The following is a 22,052-nucleotide window of genomic DNA, read 5'->3' as shown; positions in this document are numbered from 1 at the left end:
ATTTTTTACTTTATTTTATTCGGCGAATATAATTTAAATTTTTGTATACATAATTTTATTATATTACATTTTTTACTTTATTTGAATTTATTGATCTGAATTAATTTAATATAAATTCAATTAATTTAATTTAATTTTTTTTAATTTCGTTTCTTTTATTTCTTTTATTAATCAAATTTATTTTACTTCATTTCATTTCATTCCTTTTTTACTTTATTGTATTTCATTTTATTGTATTAATTTGATAATAAATTGAATTCAATTTATTTTTTGTTATATCTTTTATTTTATTGTAGCTCATTTTCCCTCATCTCCACTTCTTTGGCTATGTGTGATCAGCAAAATCTTAATAAAACTTGACGGAGGTGGGGTAAAAGTGGTGGCGTACGCTGATGATGTGGTATTAATGGTGTCAGTGGGATCATCCAAAGGGTGTTAGGCGAGCTTATCTCTTGGGCCACAGGATGTGGGCTAAGTTTAAACCCGCGTAAAACAGAACTTATGCTTTTTACCACCAGATATAAGGTACCAACTTTTACCCTACCAAATATCAACGGACAAACTCTGTCTTTATCAACCAGCGCAAAGTACTTAGGGGTAATTTTGGACTCCAAACTTAGCTGGAAGTTAAACGTCGAAGAACGGGTAAGGAAAGCAGAAATTGCTTTATATGCCTGCAAGCGTATGCTTGGAAGAAGATGGGGTCTTCAACCTAAGCATACATTATGGCTGTATAAGGCGGTTATACGACCCATTTTATCGTATGGTTCGGCAGTTTGGTGGAAAGCTCTAGGGAGAGAGTACAATACCAAATTACTCGGCAGAATACAAAGATCAGCCTGTGCAATAACGGTCGGTGCAATCAGATCATGTCCTAGAGAGGCTTTCAATGCACACGTTATTCCAATAGACCTACATATAAAGGAGACGGCAACCATGAGTGCATTTAGGTTAAATGAAGCGGGTCGCTGGAAAGGAAAAACTTATGGTCACGCTAGTCTATTATCGCGACAAACTCAGTTAACCTCGGTGAGGACTGACTACATCGTCCCGATGGTAACGTTCAATAGGAATTTTGCCACACTCTTTCCACCTAAAAAATAATGGAATAAGGGATTCTCTCTAAACAACTTCGATACCACAGTCTATACAGATGGCAGTAAAATGGATTGTGGTGTTGGAGCTGGTATATATTCTCATAGACTTGGAATTGAAAAATCTGTGCGTCTCCCTAATACCCGCAGCGTCTTCCAAGCGGAAGTACTAGCAATTGGGGAAGCCTGTAGGTTACTAATCGCAGATTTCTCTTTTAAGGGCAATATCGCTATTCTTTCGGATAGCCAAGCCGCAATCCAGGCGCTGGACGCGACTATAACAACCTCTAAAGTGGTGCAGCAAAGTAGGAATAGCCTCACCAACTTGAGTGAAAACCATAGAGTAACCTTAATTTGGGTCTCGGGACACCGGAACATAGAAGGTAACGAAAAAGCTGATGAACTGGCAAGAGGGCGATCTGCCATGAATAACGCTCTTGCAGTACCAGTATTCGCTCCACTAAGTGCGGTCAAGAATGCAATTTCCCTAAAATACCTTCGAATTGCAGATTGTAGATGGAGAGACCAGACGAAATACAAAATCAGCAGAACGTTATGGCTCACCTACAACCTCAACGACGGGACACCTGTAGACTTACGGCAGTCAAAACTGGCTTTTGGTGTGTGGGAGAACAAGCCGCCAAAATGGGCATCCCTCACAACACATACTCTCATAGTTGTAAACAACCGGAGAAAAAAGAAACAATCTTCCATTTCCTCTGTGAATGCCTTGCCCTATGGAAGGACAGAATGTTAACCCTGGGCAAACCGCTGTTCGAGAGTCTCGAGCAACTGTCTGGCTTAGACGTCAACAACCTAATAAGGTTCCTAAACCGCACAGACTGGATATAGTCCTGCTGCAAATAACTGTTAAACAATTTGGTAACGAGGATGTGGCAACAAAATGGTGCGGAAGCGCTGGTTGGATTCTGGATGAATCACCACTCTAACCAACCAACCAACCAAGCTCATTTTTATTTATTTCATTTCATCTTATTTCATTTTCATTTCATTTAAATTTTGTTTACTTTATTTACATTTTTTTTCATTTCTTTTCTTTCTTTTATTTTTCTATTTTGTAATTTTTTAAATTTATTTTAATTTATGGTGAAATGAAATACTAATTTTTATTATTGTATTTCATTTATTTTATTTTATTTTATTGCATTACATTTTGTTTTATTTATTTTATACTTAATTGAATGCAATTTATTTCGTTATTTTTTTATTTAATTTTAAATGCAAATTTTTAATTTTAATTCTATTTAAATTTATTCCATTCCATTTTAGTATTTAATTGTCACAAAGTTAAACGTAGTGATACAGCGATTTAATGCTGGGTTTGTTGCCGTTTACGTTCATTGCGGTAATTTATATGTGTTTTTTTTTTGGCCGCGAAAATCATTAATTTTTCGACAAATTATTGCTTTATTGTCAAATCAACTTATCAGAGTTTTGTTTAACTTCATTATTATTGATTTGACATAATTATCATTGCAAATTGCGTGAACTTTTATAATCAGAACATTATACACACATACACACACACACATCGACACGAACTCGCTTTAAAGAGCGGCGAATATGCCCACACTGCCCACAGCCTACAATGTTTCAAACTTTAATTGTTTTGTAGAAAAAGAAAAGTTAATCGTATTGACATTTTCTTCAAATCACAATAAATTAAAACAATTAAATTACTTTTTAAATTAAATTGCAATCGCAGAAATTGTCGAAGCAACTATCAGTCAACTACTTGGTTACTGTTGATTACAGTTTATAAATAAAAGTTTCGCATTAAAAAACAATTAAAGCCCGACTGGGCAAAGTGCGCTCTCTTCTGGCGTGACAAAATACATATATATGTATGTATGTATGCATGTACATACGTGCCTGTGTGTATGACATGTAGAGACGCGGAAAGTGATAAGAAGAATTTATATCAGTTTATATGTATGCACAAATGTGTGTATGATCACGAGGGCAATAACAGCATATTATATTTGTTTGTTGCAGAAAATGTTTACGCACATACATACATACATACGTATAGTAGCTGCGAAATAGGTTTCAAGTCAATAAATCTCAATTTAATATAATAACTCAATTCAGGTAACTTTTGATTTCAGATCACTGCGAGACAGAAATCTTTAATTTATAGACTCCTGCGTTAATTCGTAGTGATTTGAAGTTTAAAGGCAGTCACAGGTAAAAAATGCTCCAAGTTGCCTTAAGTTGTTTTGACATTAGCTCACAAGCTGTTGTAGCTCGTCGGCTTATTGTGAGACAGAAAATGTTGTGGTTGCAGAAAATATTGAATAAAAAGAGGTGCATTTATTAGAGGTGGCGGTACTACACCAACAAAAACGTTTTGTACGTTTGATTGTCAAAGCAAAGTATTGGCAAAATAAAAAAACAATGCACGAATTCGCCTTGTTTCATTCTGTGCTGTCAGGCACATGGACATCGCGAAAGAAAAAAAAACAAAACAAAAACAAATCAGCTGATTTACAGATACCATCTTTAATAGATTCGTTTCACGTTTCACGAAGCCATAAAACGCAATGAACTACAGTTCTGAGTGCCAAATAAGTCACGAATTGGTCAAGGCGAAAACTAACGAATACTTAACAGCCATGGCGAACTTGGACTATTTTCCGAAGCTCCCAAAAATCCTTTTAAAAGTGCACATGAATTATATAAATATGCAGTAGTGAGAGTTACAGCTAATAGCTGGAAATAAATTTCCAATGAATTCATCTAACCATTCATTTGCAGGTTCAATGCCAGAAAATACCAGCCTTGTCGATGTACATACATAAGCGTATATCAATGTAATATTCCTTTTATTTCTCACCGAGCATTAATTACCAACTTTATAATAAACGGTTCACATGTACATACATACATACATGTATGTAAGAGCGGAATAAGAGAGATAACAGTGATTTTCCAAATGAATGTCGTAAATTGAGACAAATGATATTACCTTTTTTGCATAATTTGGAATTTGCCTAAATTTATTTTTTTATTTTATTTATTTATTGCGAGCTATTAATAGGTTAACGTTTTTCTCAGCGAGCGCCTCACATTAAAGCTCAACTCATAGTGATGAACACATTTTCGTTCTCACAAAAATTTGCTCAACTCTGGAACCAGTATAGAATAGTTGAAGGTTAGTTTAAGGCGAATTGAAATCTGGTGTTAGGCTTGAAGTGTAAATAAAGCTAAATAAATATAAGAACAGTTGGTTTTGCTTGCCGGTTGCAAAAATACTTGAAAAAATGAGGTTTTCTGCAGCCTTGCGTAGTTTCGTACTACAAAATTTATCGTCGTCAGACAATGGAGAAAACGAATACGTGGAGTTAAAGGGAACTTTAAAGTTATATACAGCTTAAAAGGCTCGTTTAGTAAAGTGCGCTTTAAAGGCTAACTTCACAGCCGAGAAAATTTCGCCAGCCTGCCGTGAAACGTTGCTAGCAACATTGATTGTCAAAGTGAATTGGCAAATTTTAGTAAGAAAAGTGTTTTTAAATAAATTAACACACATGCACCTATATAGACACAAAAAACTACAAAGAAGATTTACTTCCACTCTTTGCGAAGACGTTTCGCTTAAAAATGCCATATCTTTGTAGTATTCGAACTCAGACGCTTCAGACGGACGCAAACGAACTGTCAGTTTTCGTGAGTATTAAATAGCTGTGAAATAATGTTGCTAGCATCATGTTGCTGGAATGTTGCTCGGTGTTTCCGCGGCATGAACTGAGTACTACTTTGCCATGAGATACATACGAAATTTCACGCATATTTCACGGCAATGCAATTTGTATAGATTTTTTACAAGCCTTTACAAGTGAAATGTGAACTTAGTACAATGCTTTAAATGAGAAAAGGTTGCCTTCTAATATATTTTCCACAATCTGGAGAGTGTTTAGTACCTGGGAGTACGCCTCAGTAGCGCTGTAGACCCCCTAATTGGCGTGAATGAAAGACTACAAGGTGCTAATAGAAGTTATTTTGCTCACATAAAACTTGTCAAAAATAAATTAGGTACTATTGAGATCGTGTAAGTTACAAATCTACAAGACTCTAATAAGACCCATAGCAACATATGGCTACGAAGCATGGGCACTGGCATCTAAAATAAAGAACTACATTCTCCGCTTTGAGCATAAATCCTAAGAAAAATATTTGGACCTGTAGCTGGGAAGCAGATGGATCTTACAGAATCAGATACAATGATGAGATCGAACAGCTGATATCAGGTCAAAACATTGTGCGTTTCGCTAAAGTTCAGCGGCTGAGATGATTTGGACAACTACGCTGGATGTACGATAGCAGGATTACGAAAAAGATCTTTAACTCTCTTCTTATGGGCAGTAAAAAGCGTCGAGAAGAAGAAGAAGAAGAAGAAGGAGAAGCGGGATAGTGAACCGCATCGTATGTCTTCCATAGTTTTCCAGTACGTGCAATGACACGACAATGAAAAAGCAAGCGAATTAGTTTTTTGAAATATCTGCAAAGTATGCAACAGCGAAACCCATGTAAGTATACTCTCACTTCTCATCTCTTAGGCTGTGAATTGTAGTATGAAAAATGCGGCTCTCTGCCTGTTGTTTGTTGTTATTTTTTTACAGTAACTTTGCGCCGTGTAATGGAATTGCTCTTATATTCTTGCATATGTTAGTATTGTATGCCAGAGAGTCTCACTTATATTTATACAGCTACATACATAGGTACTTCACTAGCAATGTTTTTCGAAAGGTTATTAAGGTTTTTATTAAGGCTTTTATTAAGGCTCAAAGACATCATTGATTCCGGGAACAAAAACTCTCTTTTATCACCAAGAACGGAATAATTCGCAATAAATTATTTGTTTGTTAAATTTTGAGGAAAATTAATAATATTGGTTGTCCTGTAATATTTTTTTATTACAACAAACAGTAAAAGTCTTGCCCACGCAAGGTACAGGTATTTTGAGTATATCGCGCGTTTCGAGCGGTGATGCAAAAGGGTTAATATGAATATATTGGCTTCTGCGTAATTTAAGTTTTTCCACTCGGAAACAGGATTTTCGACTTAAGCGTTTATTGCTTGTGATCACACAGAATTGAGTGTTTTTTTATAAAGGCAATAGACTGACATTACTTCCATACTTAACCGAAATGCACTTTCATTCAATGACGCATTTCAAACTGTTCAAAGTATCAGGACATTTGCAAATAGTACCTGTTGTTTATAAAGAAAATATCCACCTTGCATTATATTCAGCTATGTGATTCCTAAATATTTGTGAAACATAAAAGTAGTAAACCACTTTCAAAATAAATTCGTGTGCTTAGCCAACTTACCGTACTTTATAGCGCATACCAGCGCTGAAAAGCCGCGTATTCTGTAGAAATGGACTAATCGCCTTCAATTGCATTTTTGAAATATTTGAGTTTCCGCACAAAGTGCTTAACAATTTATTTATTTTCTTATTATTAGCTTTCCTTTTGTTTTTATAATATTTGTCAACGATTTTCAGCGATTGTCGACTCTCTACAACTGACTGCCTACGCCGGCTATATGTACGCCACTGAAGCGAAGCCAACTATGAAGAGCAGAATTTTACAATTCCTTTGCACTCTGCCACAGTATATATCAATATATATATGTACATATGTATGTATTTGCAAACTACAGAATTTGTTTACAGCCATTCGCTTGTTTTTATTGGGCTTCTTAATTTCACATTTCGCCGCTAGTGCTGATTAGATGGCATTCGTTGGTGAATAGAAAGGTGCACAAAACATGATCGAGAATCGAGACAATGCGAAATGTGCTTTTAATAGGTATTACATACAAGTGCATGTACATATTTACGTATGCAAATACATATACGAATACATACATGCACACATTCCTAGGTACCTGTACCCTGTAGGGAAATTCGCTAGTATTGATAGTGGTGCCTTCTGGAGAATTTTGAATCATGAATACTTCACCGCAGCATTAAGTTTTTGTTAGTTCAGAACTAGTAAGGTCTGCTACTATTTTTGAATTGTTCCAAATCAGAGTTAAATTCGACAAAATATTTTTACAAATATGAGCGTTTTTACTACATATAGTTATTAAGCTTGTTTAATGCTCGCGTTGATGTGGCTGACATAATAATTTGCGGAGATTGGAAAAGGTAAACAAATTTTAGTTCTTATTTTTTAATTTAAGCTAGCGTACCCTCGCCTGCTTCGCTAGGCGATAAATTCAATGATTTGCTGAAAGAGAATAAAATTAATACAAAACAAAGCAAATTCTTTGATAGAATTTCATTCGAACTATATTGTAACACTTTTTGGTAGACAACGTTTTTGGTTTTTCCATCTTTCGCGTAAATGAATAATGACGATGATTTGCCTACTCGTGAACAAGCTACATACGTTTGTCCATAAGAAAAAATTGGGTATTCTAAATTAATACCACACATTTGTAGATACTGTCCTTGCGCCTTATTAATTGTCATAGCGAAGGCAAGGCGAATAGGGAACTGCAAACGTTTGAAATGGAATGGTAAATCCGTCGGAATCAGTGGAATTCTGGGTATCAAAACGTCTTCTCATTTGTACTTCCCTTTCAAAATTGTTGCTTCGATAACGTTACCCATTAGCTTCTTCACAGCGAGTCTGGTACCGTTGCAAAGTCGTGGCAGATTAATGTTGCGCAGCATAATAATCGTAGGCTTGGTAGGCCTGGCAAATCGAGTGAGTTTAAGAATTCAGTTGGATAATTTACGACATCATCTTGATCAGTAATAGTGTCCATTGACTTACTTATATGCAACTATGTCACCAGGTATTTGATCCAAAATAGCTGCATTTATATCATTGACGTCCTTATTTTTCCCAGCTAAAATTGCTCTTTCGCTGAGCCAATCATGGTTTTTCTAATGTTGATCTATGTTTGGAAATACACTCTGTATCAATGCCTCTTTAGACTGTGCAAAAGTGCAGAAATTGTTAGGCAATGCAATCATTCTTGTTGGATCATCAGACATTTGGCCATTTCCGATTTTCAGTAATTGGTGTGAAAATTCAGCTGCTGACGGATCGTTCTGTAGTTGAACACGTACGTTTATAGCAAGTGTAAGCGTGTTCACATGCCTCCATAAATACGATGATGCTCTGATTTCATCTGCAGCCGTAGATTTTGGGATCACAGGTAATGTTTGCCTGAAATCTCCAGCCAATAAAATCATGGCACCTCCAAAGACTGTTTGGCTTAATCGTAGATCTTTCAAAGTTCTCTCAAGTGCTTCCAATGGTTTCTTGTGTGCCATAGTACACTCGTCCCATACGATGAGCTTACATATTTTAAGAACTTTTGCCATTCCAGATGTTTTCGAAATATTACATGTTGGTGTTTCATTTACCTGCATATTCAAAGGCAACTTTAATGCAAAATGTGCTGTGCGATCGCCTTCCAGTAATGTAGCCGCAATTCCGGAAGAAGCGAGTGCTAATGCAACGTTATTATCTGATCGAATTGTTGCTAATATCAAAGAAAACAAAAAGGTCTTTCCTGTCCCCCAGGAGCATCCAAGAAAAACAATCCACCAGTTCCATGGCTAACATTATTCAAGATTGTATCATAAACATGTTGTTGTTTATGTTTACTCTCCGTCGAAAAAAAAATTGCAACTTAGCAACACGACACAAATCGTTTCACAATAACGAAAAATTCGCATATTTATTCAAAAAAAGTTGTACATATAAAATAAATGTTAATTCGATATATATACATAGATATACGAATGGATAATTGGATGGCTTTAATAATGTATTATACAATATATGTACATATGTATACGTATATAAAGGGTTGTCAATTTAGAGGCATGGGAATTTAAAATGAAATAAAATAATAAAAATTCAGATTTATTGGGCAATCTTTATTATTTTTGAGCAGAACCATTTATGATATTTATTTCTTAACCATAATTCTTTCAAATGTTAACCCCAACGGTGCCGAAATTCGGCCATCCGTAAACACCAATTTTAAATTACTCGCTCGAGGACTTTGGGCGGTATCTCGAGAAAAACTTTAGTAATGTGGGCTTCCAATGTCTGCTGGTTAATCCACAAAGCATTGAGACAGTACATACCCCCACAAATAAAAGTTCAAAGGTATGATACCACATTATTATGGTGGCCAGTGTCCGATGGTTTTTTACGTGTGTACCTAGCGACGACGGTCCGCGCCACGGTGCTCAAAAGCACAACGGATTAATGCGTTGATCAGCGCCCCAAAAATGCAAAAAGCATTTAACGGTCCCAATTGGCAGTGTGGAATGGACACACTAACCACCTTGGTGGGGTTCGAGGTCTATCTAACCCTCTGCCGTACTATGGGTCCGGCTCCCGGTTGAAATGCAAATCCTCATCGAGCCAAAAAGGCTCTACCCGCATTTGGGTGTGAAGCCACAGCTACCGCGATACTCTCCGAAGGGCCTACATCAAGAAAAGGTGGGAGCAAACTCCGAGGGCACTTGTTCCCCGTGGTACCAGATTTAAGTCTCCGGTCAGACTTCGTAGCCAGTTGAGTTTCCATACAGCTCTGGACTGGTGGCCATACCCCAAACCCAAAACCCCAAATCCCACGGCAGAACACACAGACTAAGAACTAGTTATATAAACTAATCAACTGAACGCCTAAAATTTCTTCGCCGTCTAAAAACCTCTCGCGCATATTGCCCTAACATTTCGACATTCCGACGGCTGGCAATCACACCACTCACATCATACTATACATCAGTCCAACTAATTCCCACACTCACAAAATACCTAATGTCTAAGTACATCGAGCATTCACAGAGGGCATACACCCAGTCCTCTCTTGCCGACCCACAAGCACGTTTCCCACTTGTAGACAGGCGCCTCTCATGCAAAAACGCATTAAGAGACCCGTGTGTGCTATCACTCGACTTTGGTGACCAATCCAAGGTTCGAGAAGAGAGATGAATTGCTCATCGAAACAACGACATAGTAAATGGAACCAAATGGTATGGAGATCACAGACTTTAATTTCCGGCATTCAAAAGTCGGTTGTCATGGCACATTAGCGTTCCTCATCCACTGTTGCAATGACACTGGCCTCGTCTTTGAAGAAATATGGACCGATGATTGCTCCAGCCCACAGGCCGCACCAAACGATTGTTTTCAAGGGATGTAATAGCTGTTCTTAAATGGCTTTGGGTTGCTCTTCAACCCAAATGCGACAATTTTGCTTATCGACGTCAATTTTCGTTATGGAATTGATCGATTTGTTAAAGTTTTTGAGGCGTAGGTCTTTCCATGATGAAATGTTAATGAATACTGAAAAAATTATGTACAGGGTGGCTGATGAATTTTGCTACATTAAGAAACTCAAATAACTTTTTTTTTAGTGTATGGAATTCATTTATTTTTTTTTCAAGTTGAAGGTTATTAAATTTTATTAAATGTAGTTTAACTAGTTTTAAAAATAATTGAATTTAAATGCCCCCCATGCTCGTTGACACAAGTACGGCATCTTAGTAAAAAGTTGTTCATTGCTGCTTTGAGAGTTGCGACAGGAATAGCCGCAATTGTTGCCCGAATGGATTGTTTTAGTTCATCCAAATTTGTTGGCTTTGTTTTATAAACTTCTTGTTTACATAAACCCCACAAGAAAAAGTCAAGTGCAGTAAGGTCAGGCGACCTGGGGGGCCAACGAAATTCGGAGTTTCTTGAAATAACAGTCTGGGCTATGTGAGACGTTGCCCCATCTTGTTGAAACCACACAGAGTTGAAAGGAATTCTCTTTCGGCGTAGTTCTGGATAGAAAAATTCTTTCAGCATTTTCAAATAACGGTCTCCAGTAACCGTAACGGTGTGACCATTTTCTTCAAAAAAATAAGGCCCGACAATACAGCGTGAAGAAACCGCACACCACACTGTCACGCGAAGAGGATGCAATTCCGTCTCGTGGAGTATCTGTGGGTTAGAAGTACTCCATATTCGACAATTTTGTTTGTTCACATTGCCGTTTAAATCGAAATGGGCCTCATCACACATGAAAAGGCAGTTTAACATGTTTTGGTCTTCTTCCACCATTTGCAGGATCTTCTGGCAAAATTCCAAGCGAATCGGCAAGTCTGCTGCATTCAGTTTGTTAACCATTTGAATTTTGTAGGGAAATAAGTCTAAATCTTTGTGCATTATTGTTTGCAAAGACTGTCGGCTGACACCAAGTTGACCAGATAAGCTTCTTGTTGAAACCCTTGGATTGCTTTGTATAGCTGCAGCTACAGCAGCGATCGTTTCCTCCGTCCGAACTGGTGGGTTTCGATGATAAGGCCTTCTTGCGACTGTTCCTTGCTCAGCAAAATTATTCACCAGTCTCATTATGGTCCATCTGCTCGGGGGATCGCCGCCAAACATCCGCCTGTAGTCTCTCTGTACCAAAACTACGGACTCCAGTGCGTGATAGCGGCGGACTATCCAAATTCTTGTTTGCGTGTCCCAGTTATCCATTTTAATAAATTTTAAAGATCAATCTGCAAATTAAAACAAAAATTGAACAGATAACTTAAAAAGAAAAAAAGTTATTCAATTTTTTTTGGTAGCGGCTTTCATCAGCCACCCTGTATATATTTAGTTTGACAATAGTCACGCGTGATCTGTCAAAAAGAACCCTATTAGAAAAAGTACCTCCAATCTTATCACCCTTACTAAGTAATTTTTTTTAACCTCGGTTGGAGCGTAGGGGAAGGACAAAAGTATTTAAATCATTTCGATTATGAGCAAGTTGTTTTAAAGAGTTCGAAAAATCCGCATGCACTATGCGTCACCAGGTGGTTCTTGCTTTTACACGTTTTCTAATTCCTTGCGTATTCCACCACAGAGCAGCCCTGCATACTTCGTCTACATCTTTGTTCAAAGTGTGGCCTATCCAGCCAAATCGTCTGCGTTTGATGATTAGATCGATTGAGGGGAGTGCGTTGGTCGAATAAAGCAACTAATGATTTTAAATAACGTAAGGCTACCAGATTTTTAAAATTTTGCGAAATGTTTGTAGCCTTCGGATAAGCTCGGATGTAAGCGACAAGGATTCGTAGTCAAGGGGAATCTATTCAAGGAAGTAGAATTCGAGCAACAACACGATTTTTTAAATTAGAACTGTCAAGGAAAAGGGAATCGAAGAATGGAATTAATGACAAAATGATAACATTTGTTTGTCGCGCATACACAACACAACAACTTTCCGTCATTTCATTTTACTGGCATTAAATTAAAGGCGAATGGCAGAAGAGGAAATCAACGACTCTAATCACATTATCTTCTATAGATGCGTCAGAATTCACAGCCATCCAGTCAGCTTCGTAGCTATTAAAAATTCAAAGCAACTGGGAAAAACGCTGCACGCTCTTTGTTGATACGGTTTGCGATGTCTTCAATCGTTCCGATTGCTGGTGTTTTTTTAAGTCGCGAGGTAGTAGTCAAATTCCATCTTATGACTGATCTATTTTTTTTTACACATAGTAAAACGGGGGTTCCATTTGCGCCCAATTTGAAATTAATTCCGTCATGCCAACGTTTATGTACAATAGTGGAAAAATTGAGGGATACAAAAAATCCAGATTTTTAACAATTTTTTAAGTTATGTAAATGTTTTTCAGTTAAAAATAGCTATGCGAGAGTTTTAAAAATTAATTTGAAGCTTTGAAGCTAGAAACTCAAGTTAGTTCTTCTTTTGAATGTAACGCTGAAATTAGTTGATAAAAATTGAGAAACTTTACTTCCAACTAGTAGAAAAATATTCACCGCAGTATTGAGACTACTTTCATGCGAAAATCTGTTTTTTTTTTATATAAATCTTAACTTCAGGAAAGTCTGCATCATGCGCGAGGAAGGGCATTCTTTGCCTTTGCATATCATCTAATTAAATACCATCATATTCTGAATGAAAATGTCACATATAGTGGCGTGAGCAGTAAAGTGGCACGCAAGTAACGAAATCGTACTAGTGCTGAACTAGACATTTCTTTCAGCAGTTCAGGCTTTCCCTACAGGGGGCATACGCACATAAAGAACATGCATAGAAAAGGCTGAATACAGAGCTACACTCTAGCAAATGAGCTAAAAACTATTTAGTGGAATTTTTTTTTTGTCTTTTGCAAGAGAGAAAATCGAGAGTGATTATTTGGGCAAAGAACACTAGCAGCGCGCATGCCCGGTATTTTGTTGTTTCACGCCAAATGACTTTATGGAGACTAAGTCGCTTTTGTTATCAGCAAAAGAAATACCTTTGATGTTTTAGCGCACACATTTGTAGAATGTAAAATATGTAAATAAGTATAAAATCTTTTGAAAAATATTTTTCTAGTAGCGGTCACCCCTCGGCAGGCAATGTCAAACCTCCGAGTGTATTTCTGCCATGAAAAAGCTCCTAGCGGTGAAAAATAATGAAATAAAAATCCTTTCTAGTGCAAATTATCTTGGCATATCTACAGACGAAAAATTTAATTAGAAACGACATATAGAAAATTAACGGAATGGAATTAAAAAAAAGTTCAAACAACTATGCTGGCTGTTGGCTGGAAATTCAAAACTAAGACTTCACAACAAAGCAAAGATACATAAATCAATAATCTCTCAAATCAATAATATCCCCCCTTTGGAAATATGGCATAGAAATCTGGAGCACAGCAAAAAAAACCAATATCAAAATAATTCAAAGGACGGAATCTAAAATACTTGGATTGTAATGGATTTTAAACGTCATAGAGTGATTGCATCATATTTGGTTGGAAAATTACAACCAGCGATTGTTCGTGAGCTCGAGCACCTTAAAGTAAATAAAGTTTTTGTTTATCGCACCATTACTGGTAGCATCGCGAAACGTCAAGAGACTGCAATGTCACGTGAAATGGTTCAAAAAGTGAAGGGGCGACTTGAGCGAAGTCCCCGACGAAGTGCCAATCAAATGGTGAAAGAACTGAAAATATCTGACCGTAACATCCGCTGCATACTGTAAAATGATCTCAAAGTCAAGTCTTCCATGATCCAAAAGACGCATGATCTCACACCAAAGCAGCAACAAGTCTGACTTGAGAGAGCGAAGGAGTTGCTTCGCTTGACCGAAAGCAGTAAATTTCCGACTATTGTGTTTTCTGACGAGAAAATTTTTCAAATTGAGCAATTCGTAAGCTCCCAAAACGATAGGGTTTATTTGACCGACCGTTCATACGAGAACTTGAGTCCTCGATTGGCCACCAGGAGGCATCAACCACCATAGATAATAATTTGGGCCGCTGTAACCGCAGATGGGTGCTCTCCAATCGTTTACATCGAGTCTGGCGTCAAGGTAAATGCGAAATATTATCGGGAAAGTATTTTGGAAGTTTGCAGACTATGGATGTTTCAACAGGTCTCGGCTGACCCTCTCACAAAGCTCGAGTGAACCAAGAATGGCTAAAAATCAACGTTCTGAACTTGATAACGTCCACACAATGGCTCTCAAATTCTCATTTTGGAGAAAAATTTCCGAACTAAAAGATTCACCAATCTCGAGGCGCTGAAAAAAGCTAATGCCCGCGAGTAGGCCAAAACACCTTCAAGTCACATTCGAGCAGCTTGCGATTCGTTTCTGGACCGTCTTAAGGCCATAGTCAAGACAAAAGTGAATACAAGTAAAAGCTAAATTTATGGCCTTTTTAATTGGTTACACTTCGAGTACCGGACCCTGTACTTTATAAAAAATGTTTTAAAATGCACCTTATTATTTAGAACAGTATCCCTGAACATGAAGTCACTTATTCCAATGATATTCCAATTTATGAATTCCATCCCTGAAGTGAGAAATTTGGAAGGGTTGCAAAATACACTTCCACAGCTAACCTGAGCATTTGATGCAAAACGCGACGCCACGCATGCATTTCTTTTAAGTCTGGAGGCGGATGGAAGATGGCCAAAACTGGTGAAGCTCCAACAATTTGAACTTTATTATAATTGGAGCCGAGCTCCTTCTTCTATTTGTTTTGGACGTCGTGATATTTTTCCATGTTTTATGCCGCCTCCGAACACCAGATGGTTTTTTATTAGTAGCTTTTTCATGGCAGAAATACATTCGGAAGTTTTGCCATTGCCTGCCGGTGGGCAATCGCTGTTAGAAGAAACCTTTTTCCGTCATTTGGTGCTCGGATACTACCGAATGGTAGTAACAAGTCGAAAATATTGGGTATGGGAATATGTTTCCGCCGTCGTAAAAGAGGTGTCGCTGCTGATACTATTTGTGTCTTCGCTCTAGTAATTTACCGGTGATTTGAAGGTGTATATGTGAGGTCTCGATAGCAGTAGTTGACATTCGTTTGAAGCGTGAAGATCCTTTTTTATCTGACCTCGAAAATATCTACGTTCGTCCCGGTAAAAAAAACATTTAAAGAAAAGAAAAGTGCAGCTGAAATGTGTCGTATATTGATCAATATTTACACCATTCACGCTCCATCAAACACAACTCGTAAAGTGTGGTTTCGACGCTTCCAAAGTGGCAATTTCGACATGACTGATAAGGATCGCGAAGGGGCACCGAAAAAATTCGAAGAAACTCAACTTCAACAACTATTGGATAAAGACACATGTCGAACCCCTAATGATATGTGTAAAGAGTTGGATGTTCACAGATCAACCACCGGTAAACGTTTGCATGCACGTTGCTAAATCGGTCCAGAAATATTTAGAGGGACTGAATTGGGAAATCATGCCCCATCCGCTCCAGGCATTGCACCTTCGGATTACCATCTGTTGCGATCAATGCAGTCAGCCCATATTGGAGAGCGGTTCATTTCTTACGAGAGCATCGCAAACTGTTTCAGGAAATGGATCAAAAGAACTCGAATTTTTCGTCAGAAGAATCCGTATGCTGCCTGAAAGATGGAGTAAGGTTGTAGACGGTAAGAAAGGACGAAAACTTATTCCCATACCCAATACAATATATAAAATTTAGTCCTGATTGAAAGCGGTTTAGGTCTGTCGCACAGGGGCTCAGTTCAGACTTCTCTAAGGAGAATCAAAAAATTAAAATATTTTTTTTTAATCCAATACCCAAACAAAATTTAGTATTACAAGGTGAAGTCCAAACAAGACTGGCGTCATAAAAATGTTTTTGATGGTGCCATCTTTTTAATGAGTCAGTGCGTTGGAAATTACATACCTGACTGACTTCCAGTGAAAGCTTGGTGACATTCAGTTCAGTGGAATTAGCGTCTAAAGCGTCAGTATGTTTGTGTCATAGGTACAAAAATGAGTTTCTAACAAAGAGCTAATATCAAATTTTGTTTTAAAATTGGTAAAACGTTTACCGAAACATTTGAATTGATGAAAAAAGTTTATGATGATGATTGTCCATCTCATGCCAGAGTTCATGAGTGGTTTACACGTTTCACAGATGGTTGTGAGGACATAAATGACAATCAACAAACGGGCCGCCCAAAATCAGTAATCACTGTAAACTCCATCGAAACTGTTCGTAAATTTATCAAAAATGAACTGAAATCATCGTTGAAATTCATGGAATCGGAGTTGAATACCTGCAAAACATCGATTTATCGCATTTTAACTGATAATTTGGGCTAACGAAAGGTCTGTGCACGTTTCATTTCGCACAAGTTAACTGAGGACCAAAAATTGCTCAGAATTCAACATTCGGAAGACTTCATTAAACACGGAAACGTGCTGTTTCCAACATAAATCTGAAACTAAGCGTCAAAGCGCCAATGGATGGCCCCAGACGAGCCACTACCTAAAATTCGCTTTTGGAGAAGTCAAAAATCTAGTCGATGCTCATTTGTTTTTACGATTCCAAGGGAATTGTCCACAAGGAGTTCGTAGCTAACGGGCCAAACCGTCAATGCAACGCGAAGGAGAAACCTGGCGCTTATTGCATGATAATGCACCATCTCATCGACCCACATTCCGGATTCCGGTCAATGACCTGAAACACTATTTCGAAAAGTTTTCAGATCGCGCAAAAGAATGTATCGAGGCCAGAGTAGACTATTTTGAATAAACTCGAAGTTATCAGAACAAAGCTCCTTGTCTTATATCATTTGGTTCTAATATTTTTAGTCTCCCTTTGAGAATTGTGAACTTTTCCTCTTGTAAGAGACGCCTTAACCGTCTCCAATGGAGATCAAAATTTATGTGTGATATATTCGACTACATATATGTAGTATGGTAGTATTGACTTAGGGTTTGAGGTTTGGGAGATCCGCTGTAAGCATTTTCTTCATATATTTAAGGAGCACCCTTATGTTCACAGAAGGTAATTCACATGCAAGTGTCGATGTAATTAGAAAGCAATTAAGAATTAACAATTAAGAAGTATGCACCTTGTAATTTTCATGAATAATGTCCTGGTGTAAGTTGTTAAGTGCTCACTGTGGCAGACAAGTTAGCTCAAATGTATTGTGTGTACATACATACATACATAGACAAACTAAGTATGAAATCACGTGCTAAACGACTATCTGCTTGAATTTACTTGAAGTGACTTTCACGTTTTTCTCGCGCACTTTTCGTCGATTTGGATTTTATTGACTTCAACTTAATTTATTACTCATTTCAAACAAATGCAATACTAATGCGACGAAGGTCAATAAGACAATTTGTCATAAAAATGAACAAAGCAAAATAAATATATTAGTAAGTAGTGATACTCGTATTAATTAAATGCTGCATTGGAGTTTTTTGTGACCACCTCTGCCCGCCTACTACGCATAAACTGGGCAGAATATGCGTTAGAAATCGGGTATGAACAAAACAAAAAAAAACAAAAAAAAAACACAATCTGTTCAATAACATTTTTGAAAGTAAATTAAAATTTTTCAAATAAAACTAAGTAGTTTTTGTATTGTACATATTTTTTATATTTTAAATGAATTGTTATTGCTATTATAGACTCCTTACAGTTTTTCAGTTAATCTCGCAGTTGCTCAAGGCCACACAGCACATGGCAAGTTCAGTGTGTCATAAGCATTGAGCGCAAGGCATCTGAGAGGCTGTAATATTGTCATTCATATGAATGTGTGTGTGTACGTGCATACATATTTATAAACAAAGCGAAAATGTATTTGCTAATAAAGTTGATTTAATTTTTGCATTCTCAGTTAATTTCGAAAGCATCAGCAGTGAGTGAAGGCCACATTTTCAAGCCGCAGTAGCTTTTGTAAGCAGTTAGTAGTGATGAAATATCGAAATAATTTTCAATAGTTTTTTTTTCGTAGCAGTTAATTTTTGAATGCTTAAATGCATAAGCACAGGGTGCCTACCATAATTGAGGAAACAAGTATTTTCTTTTTCTTCTTTTTCAGATAAAACATGAGGACTATAACTTAACTCAAGAAAGGAAGTGACATGCAGTTATCGTCAGCATACCGCAAATCACGTCGATTTGCAAGGTGAAGTCCAAAACAAGCAAGACTGAGCCATAATAGAAACGACAGGAGCTTTGTTCTGATAACTTCGAGTTTATTTATTCAAAATAGTCCCTTCTGACCTCGAAACGCTGTTTTGCACGATCAAAAATCTTACAAAAGAGTGCTTCAGGTCAGTGACCGGAATCCGGAATGTCCTTCAGGAGGTCGGTACAAGCCTTTTGGGTGGCCTCTACGGACGCAAAACATATTCCTTTCATGGCCAAATGCAATTTTTCGCATACGTAGAAGTCACAGGGAGCCATATCAGGCGAATGCGATGAGTGATTGATGGTTAAAATGCGATTTCTAGTCAAAAAATCAGTCACAAGAGTGGGTCGATGAGATGGTGCATTATCATGCAATAAGCGCCAGATTCCTCATTCGCGGTATTCAGGGCGAATTCGACGAATGCAATGCAACAAACAATTCAAAACGACAAGATAGGAAATTGCATTGACGGTTTGGCCCGTTGGCATGAACTCCTTATGGACAATTTCCTTGGAATCGTAAAAACAAATGAGCATCGACTGTATTTTTGACTTCTCCAAACGCGATTTTTTAGGTAGTGGCTCGTCTGGAGCCGTCCCTTCGGCACTTTAACGTTTAGTTTTAGGGTTATGACGGAAACACCAGGTCTAATCACCAGTTACAATGTTGTAAAGGAAGTTCTCGTCTTTTCTCGCCTCTTTAATGAGGTCTTTCTAATTTTTGAATTCTGAGCAATTTTTGGTCCTCAGTTAACTTGTGCGGAATGAAACCTGCACAGACCTTTCGTTAGTCCAAATTATCAGTTAAAATGCGATAAATCGACGTTTTGCAGATATTCAACTCTGATTCCATGAATTTCAACTATGATTTCAGTTCATTTTTGATAAATTTACGAACAATTTCGATGGAGTTTTCGGTGATAACTGATTTTGGGCGGCCCGTATTTCATTGTCATTTATGTCCTCACAACCATCTCTGAAACGTGTAAACCACTCATGAAGTCTGGCATGAGATGGACAATCTTCACCATAAACTTTTTTCATCAATTCAAATGTTTCGGTAAACGTTTTACCAATTTTAAAACAAAATTTGATATTAGCTCTTTGTTAGAAACTCATTTTTGTACCGATGACACTAACATACTGACACTTTAGACGCAATAATTTCGCTTCCACTGAACTGAATGTCACCAAGCTTTCACTGGAAGTCAGCCACGGATGTAACTTCCGACGCACTAACTCAGTAAAAAGATGGCGAAATTAAAAACATTTTTATGACACCAGTCTTGCTTATTTTAGACTTCACCTTGTAGAAATCTCTAATATTCTCGAGTTTCATAAGGTTCGCTGTGAATTGAAAGCATCAGATGGCGATACAGCAGCTGCTGGAAAACACAAAAACACGAGGAACGTTCTGTTTCGATCTGCAGAATTTATTCAACAAATGCAAGCGATCATTGACGAGGACTCTTTAAAATTAAGGAAAGCCTTTGCAAGGTAGCTTAATATTTCCGAGGGTCTTATCCGTCAAGTTGTCCATGAAGATCTCCGGTATACATAAATCGTACGTTATTCAGAGAAGACAGTTTATGTCTCGGCAAATACGAGAACAACTCATACCAAACCTTGAAGGGTGGATGAATAGGAAGCATGGCGATATTGACTACTACCTAACTCAGATATCTACACCGTTTCCAGCTGGCCGACAGTCCTTTTTTCCCGGTTTGCTCGAATACGGTCGAGAGCGCAGAACATGTGGCCTTTCCTGCAGACGTTTCAGCAACGAGCAATGTTGGCGAAGGCATTCGAACACCCGCCATCCCGCACAAGATTTGTCCAGGATATATGCTCGACCATCACTAAATGGGACGCCGCAAAAATGTGCTCGGCTACAGCCGGGACGAGGCTCAACCGCATTGACTGGGAAAGGAAAGTCCAGAAAAGACAGCAGCAGTTGCAACTGCAGCAACAACAGCGGTAGCAGCAGTAGAATCAGAAAGATAGATTAAGCATTCAATACTATTAAAATATTAAATTAATTAGGTAGCAAGGCCAGCTAGATTATTTCTTACGGAATGTACTAAATCCAGCTAAGTCATAATTCGACAGCTCTTAGGAGTAAAGGAAGTAAAAAAAATACAAAATACAAAACAACCTTACAAATATAAAGTCTATTCGTTATTAGAAAGTTTTTGGTACCTTTGCTAGCAGGAGTTAATTTGTTTTAGACAAACCGACGACAGACACAGACGCTTGAGTCAAAAACTCACAACAGTACCAAACTGAAGACAAGACAATAGTTTGTGAGTATCAGGCTATTGCATATTCTCCGATGTTTCATTCCCCCCCACAACCGCTTTCGAAGACAATGGGAGGAGTGAATACTATCGATGGCGTAAAATCTCCATACGTCCACAGACGCAGGAAGCTGTTAAGTCAATAGACACAAACGCGGATTCAGGGTGGAAATCAGACGAGGAGGAGGAGGAATGTTATAGTGTTAGTGGGAGCATGCCCCACATACCCATTAGTGTGACGGCACCTATGATGATGTTTCAGACATTTTGATTTACACCTCCTGACTAAAAAAACAAAAGCCCATGCATACATCTTTTAGCAAGACTCTGTTCCTCTACTTTTTCACACAAAGCGATAGCGACAAAAGATTGAAATGGCTGAAAATTTCCATGACCATATAACACCGAATGTATGGGGCGTGGTTGAGTGGGAAACCAATAATCATAAAACCATTTCTCCTATGAATTAGGAGCGTTTCATCGTTTCCGTTTAGTGTCACTTTTTTTTTCAAAATTAAAGCTTATTAGCTTTACTCTCAACTTGTTCTTAAATATTTGAGAAATAAGTTTTTTAAAAAGTTCAAGTTAACTAACGAAACCCGCTATTATGAGTCTTTTATCCTCCACAGGAATAAATTTCGTACTTTAAATAAGTCTTTGTATAAGGAATACATTCACAAATTTGAGATTAATATAAAAAGTAATCCGAAGAATTTTTGGCGATATATTAAATCGATTAAAAAGGCTTCTTCTATTCCTAATTCTGTTTTTCATAGGGACGTTACTGCCGGCTCTGTCAGTGAGGCAGCGAATTTATTTGCCGATTTCTTTTCATCAATCTTTGTGTCTGATGAAGATATTCAGGAAGTACATCTGGCAGCCATTCGCCATAATTTCTTGGGGAAAGTGTGTTCTTCAGTAGACTTCGGTACACTTGTTGTATCAGATGATGATGTCATTGAGGGATTGTTAAAGATTAAAAACTTTGCTCATTCGGATGTTGATGGGCTTTCGGTAACTTTGCTTAAAAATTGTCGCTCTTTGGTACAACCTCTTAAACTAATTTTTAACAAATCTTTGGCCGAAGGAATATTTATTGATGATTGGAAGCTGACTTCAGTCACTCCTATTTTCAAAAGCGGTAATAAAAGCGATATTGCAAATTATAGACCAATTTCCAAATTATCTGCTGTATCTAAAC

At 37.6% G+C, this 22,052-nt stretch overlaps 1 protein-coding gene across 2 annotated transcripts in view; it reads right to left on the bottom strand.

The window, feature by feature from the left end:
* LOC128855582 (NADP-dependent malic enzyme) overlaps positions 1-22,052 on the bottom strand; it is a 102,839-nt gene that overhangs the window by 66,820 nt on the left and 13,967 nt on the right. The window contains exon 1 of one of the 2 annotated variants that reach the window (XM_054090595.1): positions 6,449-6,665. The exons of the other annotated variant lie outside the window; for it this stretch is intronic. Within the exon in view, the coding sequence (XP_053946570.1) occupies positions 6,449-6,522 (74 nt within the window). The 5' untranslated portion in view covers positions 6,523-6,665. Of the gene's footprint in view, positions 1-6,448; positions 6,666-22,052 lie in introns of those variants that run through there. 2 annotated transcript variants of the gene reach the window in all.

The sequence above is a fragment of the Anastrepha ludens genome, chromosome 2, assembly GCF_028408465.1.
Source record: "Anastrepha ludens isolate Willacy chromosome 2, idAnaLude1.1, whole genome shotgun sequence".
Classification (NCBI taxonomy): domain Eukaryota; kingdom Metazoa; phylum Arthropoda; class Insecta; order Diptera; family Tephritidae; genus Anastrepha; species Anastrepha ludens.
This window is presented reverse-complemented; position numbering and strand designations above follow the sequence as displayed.